General features: G+C 39.5%; 1 protein-coding gene across 1 annotated transcript in view; it reads right to left on the bottom strand.

Moving 5' to 3' along the window:
- Nucleotides 1–738: 738 nt before the first annotated feature.
- Nucleotides 739–6968, bottom strand: part of LOC146003622 (synaptotagmin-7-like) — a 32789-nt gene continuing 26559 nt past the window's right edge. Inside the window, exons 5-6 of the mRNA XM_083141943.1 lie at nt 4366–4501; nt 739–1111 (exon numbers count right to left, since the gene is read on the bottom strand). Of these exons, the coding sequence (XP_082998069.1) occupies nt 798–1111; nt 4366–4501 (450 nt within the window). The 3' untranslated portion in view covers nt 739–797. The remainder of the gene's footprint in view (nt 1112–4365; nt 4502–6968) is intronic.

The following is a 6968-nucleotide window of genomic DNA, read 5'->3' as shown; positions in this document are numbered from 1 at the left end:
CCAGAGGTTTCGGGTTCGGGTCCCGGGTAAGGCATGGGTATTTGTGTTTGTCTAAATGGTAAGAAACTGAGAAACTGTAACAATTGAAAAGTGTAAAAGTGTGAATGGTGGGGGATACCTTCGTGTAGGGGGTATTTCCTTTTTTAAAAAAAAGTCCTCGTCGAACCTGCATTTTTCGCTGAAAATTTCTACTTTGTTGTCATATTGTTAAAAATCAATTCTCAGATGTTTTCAGCAAATTAACAATATTTTTAAAATAATGTAATTGCTTTTATTTCGATTCATGCTAACATAAATGTATTAACCCAGTGATAGCGTACATGATTAATTTAGTGCAGAAAACCTGGTGTAAATACCTCTTACGGTTTTCATGATATACATTTTCAAGGTTTGGGTTGTGCGACTTTTGAAACACTCTGTAGTATGCACAATTGCTAGTAGGTAGTTTCCTGGCGCCTGATTTTCAGAGCTGGCGCCTAACTTTGAAGAAAATTTTTCGAGCACTGGCTAATAGTATCTTTACAATAAATTTTTGGAAGTGTTACCGGACTATTTGTACACCCTGTATTATTTGGAAACCTTATTCAACAGCTTTAAAAAGTCCCCTTAAAAATTGCTCGTACGCCTCTGGACGCTACAGAGGTAATTTAAAAAGAAACGCCCCAAACACTGCGTTTTAATGCCGAAATAGAAAAATATATTTTGAAACAACAAGGAACTTAGGATGCATGAAGATAATGTGTATTTTTCATGTCATCATAAATACAAAAAATAAAACAATGCAAAGTAATATCCTATCATAAATACAGCCTACACCAATGGGTAGACAATTTGTTTTCAAGAATCGCCTCTCCCCAAGGGGTGAGCTCTTTCTCGCTGGTGTGGAAGAAGGGTCCGAGTATGAAGCGTCCTATGGGAGTCCCTTTGAAGCAGTCCTTCATCAGAACACTGACTACGATGTAGCTGTCCCCAAGGGTGAGCGACGGCCGCTGGAACCTGAAGGTGTGGTTGTAGATAGGGTCTCTGCTGTTCTGGACGGTGGGTGATTTCTTGGTCTTCATCTTCTGGCCTTGACAGAAGAAACTCGCTTTCACGTAGGTGTTGTACTTCCCTGTCCAGACAAAGATTGAAAAGAAGAAAGAATTTAATCAGAAATCAATCGATCGTAAATAAAATGTAAACAGTTTACCGGTTACCGCAAGACGGAGATGCAGGTCAACCCATATAGCAGACAATGTTCAAGGAACATCTATCTAGTGGATGTCTTTCCGATATTCGTGCCTATACACTGTGCCAGCTAACTGTGGAGCAGAGCCGCGCATAACGACAGAGAAGGAGAAGGGAAATCGAGTCGGCAAAGAGCAGCATTGCCAACCGCACGGAAATTGCATGGCATATACGGAAGTACGGTCTAGGCCTTGGTTCGTACGCTAAATTAACGGCTTGTCAAAATGTGCACTTGTTGTTGTATTCTTCCTACATTGAAATGTTGGCTGTGAACGTGTTTTCAGTAAAACAAATCTGATAAAATTGAAGAACAGGAACCTCCTTTCTACATCGACCATGAATTGGTGTATGCTTGTTACTCAGTGCATCGACAGTGACTGCAAATTCATAAACTTTAATTTGTTGTTTTAAGTTCACTTTATGCATAGAAAGGCTAATCAGATTGGGCCTACAGTTTAAAGTGGGACAGGTATCGAAACCAGGACCACTTGATTACAAGGCGACGACGTTACCTCTACAAATCAAGAGAACTGCATCAGCTTTGTTTGCTATGTTTGGTAAGTCGATCTTTTTCCTTCTGTGCTGTTGTTTACAGAGGCAGCAGCGGCTATGTTTGGTGCCAAAACTGGGGGCGCAAGGACAGTTTACTTTTTCTTGGCAGACAAGACACCGTACAGGTATATTTACCATTTCACTCTGAGTGCTAATTTATTGTAATTTTTTATATTTGTTCAGATACGATTGTTTGCAGACGTGCCCCATTCATTATGTAAGGACAGTACGTGGCAAATTAGAAATTTTAAGTCAAGTGATTACAACCACAAATTACCCGATTCGAGGACATTTGGTGATCTCAACTTCCATTCTTCCCATCTAAAATAGTCTGTTACGTTATTAGGATGCAGTTTGTCATCATTTTTGATTGGTTGGTTGGCTGATTTAGTGTTTTAAGTCCACTTTATGCACAGTATGGCTAATCGGGAGTGGGCCTACAGTTTAAAGTGGAATCCGAACCACTATGTGCCTCCACCGGGTATCGAACCGGGACCCCTTGATTACAAGGCGACGACGCTACCACTGCGCCATCGAGGAGGCCTCATTTTTTTACTATATGCGTATCATGCTTCCTTCGAGATTAACTAGCATATAGGCCTAATGCTATACAAGCCATTAATTTAATGCTAAAATATATAATCAACCTTGAAAAACAGGTGCGTGTGTGTGAGTGTGCCTGTATATATGTGCGTGTAAAGGGAGGTAAATATTTCTCTAAGACATTCTTAAACCAAGCGTACTGGAGAAAAAAATATGGTTAGTTTTCCATGTGCATACAGTTTCATAGTTTTCAAAAGTTCGCAACTTAAGCAGGGAAAGCGGGTAACTCCAGTCACCCATTACGCAATCCCGTTCCTCTCACTGTTCATTGGTGGAGCCGTCTCGCGTCACTACTTGCGCAGAAACTTGTTCTCGTTCGCCTGGTCTACAGTTAGCTGGAACGGGGTTTAAGTTCTGAATATCGAACAGATATCCAGGAATATCCGGTAGACATCCATTCGATGAGAGGAGCTTTTTTTAATTTTCCAAATTTCGATGCTGAACATTAAAAGAGGTTGGTCAAATAAGCTTCCATGTGTTTCCTTGCCTCACATTTCCAAGTAGATACGAAACTGAAAATTGTAATGTAATAGGCAAGTAGTTGAAAAGAGTGGACTAAAGGAATAATATTCTTTAGATCACTAATATTTCGTGATATGCCCCGCACCTCCACCACGTATCATTCTAAAGAATGATGGGATCTGAACCAGTCATTGTGCAATTAATTGTGGGTGATGTAAGTTACTCATCATTCATCCTCTGATGAGAGCACTCGTCATTGGCATGACGAGTTAACGCTTGGCAATGCGAAAGGTACAAAATAAATCAAGGAACTAAACTGCAGAAAAGACAATGGTCAGAGCGTAGTCTCACTTCTGCCCTACTGCTCTCCTAATCTCTTCTTCCTTCTCAACTCCAATCCAAAGTCAGTCCCCTCTCAGCTTGTCTCACCTCTATATCACTAGGCCATCGAGCCCTTCCTCCATGCCGAATCGTGTTTTTAATTGCCACTATGCAAACCGCCGACTCCATAGGCAGAAGAAACTACCTGTTTCCTGAATGCTCAGGAGGTTTGCATAGCACAACACAGTGCATTGTTAACATGCCTCAGAGGCTGAGACAACTGAGAAAAACAAGTGAATGCCCTGGTCAACGTGAAGCATTCAGAGAGACTTAATAAAATAAACATATAATCTTAGGGATTGATACTATTTCTAAAGAGTATTTTGTCACTTTCCTTCAAATGCAGTGCCAGTGAGGATAGCAATCATAGGATACAGTTAACCAGTATCAGCAAGTGATGCCAACTTGTGTTGGCCTGTGAGGATCGAGCCAACCCAATAATTTGCCTGTTATTGTACTTTATTTGAGAAAGAAAGTCCCCGCGCTTAAGAAGACAAAATGTTTCATAATTATACACCTAAAGAATTCTCACAACTTAGTTACTAACTGAGTGGTGTCAAAATATTTCACAATAATTTATTACATCTCTAAAATGATACTTTTCAGTGTCCTGTATTGTTTAGACTATCAGTGGTCACATAGTTATTAGGAAAGAAAAGGAGGATAAGGGCTTATAACCAGGATAGAACAAAACACTCTCAAAATACGCAGGCGAAAAAAAATCGAAAAATATAAAATAGTCACTAACATTGATAAGTCAACATTTTCCACTTTCCTGGGTTAGGCACCCAAGAAGCAGTTACCTACGAGATAGGACCTATGACTAAAATAGGCCAAAACAGCCACTATTAAATCCATGCATTCCTCTCAGAAATGCCCTGAAACTGTTTTTAAACTTAAAAACCTGCATTTTCTGACCAAGGAACAAAAAAGGCATTTTAGGGCAAATCCTCTGCCTACTAATGACAAATATTGTTGCATGAAATTACAAAATATGTCTCCGGGTTCAGCTCACCCTATGTTTATCATAAGTTGGCACCACTGGTACCGACGTCATTGACCTCAAGTAAACTCTCTTGAAATCTGTCTGAACGCTGAAATAAATAGGGTCAAGAAAAAGGACGATTTATTTGTATTTACCCAGATATTTCGTGTGCTTCTTTCTCGCACTCGAACTAAGCAACAGCCTACGTGCCTGGATCACGTGGACAAACAGTTCCTTGCTTTCTTCTCTGTACGTCAGGGAGAGATGGATAATCCCAGGTTTCACATCAGGCTGCAAGAGATAGGATGTACATTTGAGTAGTTAAATTACTTACGCACCGTGACGAACAAAAATACAGTATATGAGAGACAAATGGAAAACTTAAAAGTTCGACGAAAATCGTAGGAGAGACCCACAGTTCAAATTTACATGAGGATTCAACTGGTAGTTACAAAACGACCTCAAGGCTGCAACACTGACCTTCAAAACGCCATTTTTGTAATTTTAAAGAACACGTATAACTAGTATATGAGTTTTCATTCTTCTACATTCACAAATTTAAAAAGTTATGTTTGCCAACCATGCATTTCCAAATTACGTTCCTGTTCTGACTATATTCAAAGTAGCTCATATCACTACATATCAACCAGAGTAGTGTTTTGCATGAAGCGACTTTGTCTTTTGTGGTCTGCAAATATACTTGGGATTAGAATGCTGCAGGAAGAACATTTCGCTCGAGAGCCAAATAGTTCGCACGGACGACGCTATACGCTGGTCAAGTCGTCTGCTGGTCCCGCGCATGGGTGCGGCCATATTGGCAATAAACAACCGGTTGCTACGGTCGTTGCTAAGGTCGGTAACATGGCGTTGGCTATAAAGCGTTGCTGAGGTTTTGGAAAGATGAGCCGAAAACAATGGATGGATGGAGGGTTAGCATGTAAGGAGAACCACTTTCGTAATTTCAGATACACAAGATAAGAAGGCGTCGTCAAAGTAAGGGTGAAAGCAAGCATGAAGGAAAGAATATGATGTTAAGGAAAGAGATACTTGTATGTCGCACGTGTTGTGACTAGCAGTTCTTCGAAAATTTTGCAATTAGCTTTGTGTATGTGCGAAGAGATGTTTATTATCTTTCTTTCAGTGGCGGCAATTAGGGGGGGCGAGGGAACAATTCCCCCACTTTTTCGCCCACTTTTGCCCCCACACTATGTTAAATCTTATCTAAAAAGAGAAATATACTGTCTTTGCCTCCCAGTTTTGACACCTTGCCCCCCCCCCCCCCCCCGGTTTTGGAACCCAATCGCCGCCACTGCTTTCTTTATATTTACGTGAACCAGATGAAATATTTTACATAACCAATGTAGCCTCTATTCCTTTGTTACGAGCCTATTACGAGGACAAAAGGGTTGAACACAACATGTGCCCTTTCCTTTGTCCATCATTATCTTGTTATTATTTCAACTTATCACTTTATCATGTTCTTTTATGCAAAAATATTAGAATGAAAACAATTTGTTGTAATTAATAATGGGCTGCCAAGCTGAAAACACCTTCAGGTCGATCAGTGGGCTCCAGGCGCCAGGAATGTATCCAGTAGCGTAACTAACATGCTCTGCACCCCCCGCGCGCAACTTTCGGTTGTGCGCCCATACTCGTCTAAAAATATACAAATATATTTCTTTTCTAAAATATTAATTCACGCCCACATTTATATTATGTATATAAAAACATGAAAATGCATACATGTAATTTGAATCAATGTAAAAACTGATACGAAAGGTTAAGACAACAGAGAAGCTGTAAAAAATTATATATTATAATTATATATGAAAACAGACTGTTATTACAAAAATTACGATATTGTCAAATGATCATTAGCAGTCTTCTGCATTTTTCATGGAAGCTAATTATTTTGCTAGTTTTCGAGCTCGATCACTCTCACTCCTGACATTGTGCTTCTCAAGTAATATTTGATGAATTTTAACTTGGAAAATCATTTCGTCGAGGAAGATTTTTTTTAAACTTCTCTTTTCCGTTTGGTAAAAATTGTAATTAGGGTGAAAATTGGCCTTGCAAGTGTGTTCTCTTGCCTGTCGTCTACCCTTCTTCTACGTAAACCATTCAGCTAATGAAGTTTTGTTTTCTAATCTGGTAATCCACTTTCTACTTGTGATTAACATTTTCAGTTTGCAGTTAGGGGCATAAAATATAATATGTTCGGTTGAAAATATATTTTAACGCCGAAAGTGAACTATCCGTCTTTCTTAGTTTATCATTCTTACTGCGCCCCGAAGCTCGTGCGCCTCACCCGCGCACCGCGGGGGTGTTATTTACGCCACTGGATTTATCACATGTTCAATCTTTCGTTCAATAGTCCTTAATGCACACAGCAATATGCGTGAATTTCCAAGAAGCGGGAAGATAAGCTTCTAGGGGAGAGATTTCTTTCGTATTATCTCAATTCCTCATTTGGAGTAAAATATTTTCGGTTAGAAATCGCTTATTTACGAGTTACGGTTATTCAGAATTTCTGGAAATTCAAGAACATAATATTAATATATTTTGGAAAGTGCCATTCGTTTAAGATGTAAATGCGAACCTAATTTTCTGAAATAACAGACGTGATACACCTTGAGTTTACACATTTATTTTGGATGCAATAATAATAATAATAATACGGTGGAGGCACATAGTGGTTCGGATTACAATTTAAACTGTAGGTCCAGTCCCGATTAGCCTTACTGTGCATAAACTGGAC

Source organism: Lepisma saccharinum, chromosome 20 (assembly GCF_977018435.1).
Source record: "Lepisma saccharinum chromosome 20, izLepSacc3.1, whole genome shotgun sequence".
Classification (NCBI taxonomy): domain Eukaryota; kingdom Metazoa; phylum Arthropoda; class Insecta; order Zygentoma; family Lepismatidae; genus Lepisma; species Lepisma saccharinum.
The sequence above is the reverse complement of the archived record's forward strand: the minus strand, read 5'-3'. Positions and strand labels throughout refer to the sequence as shown.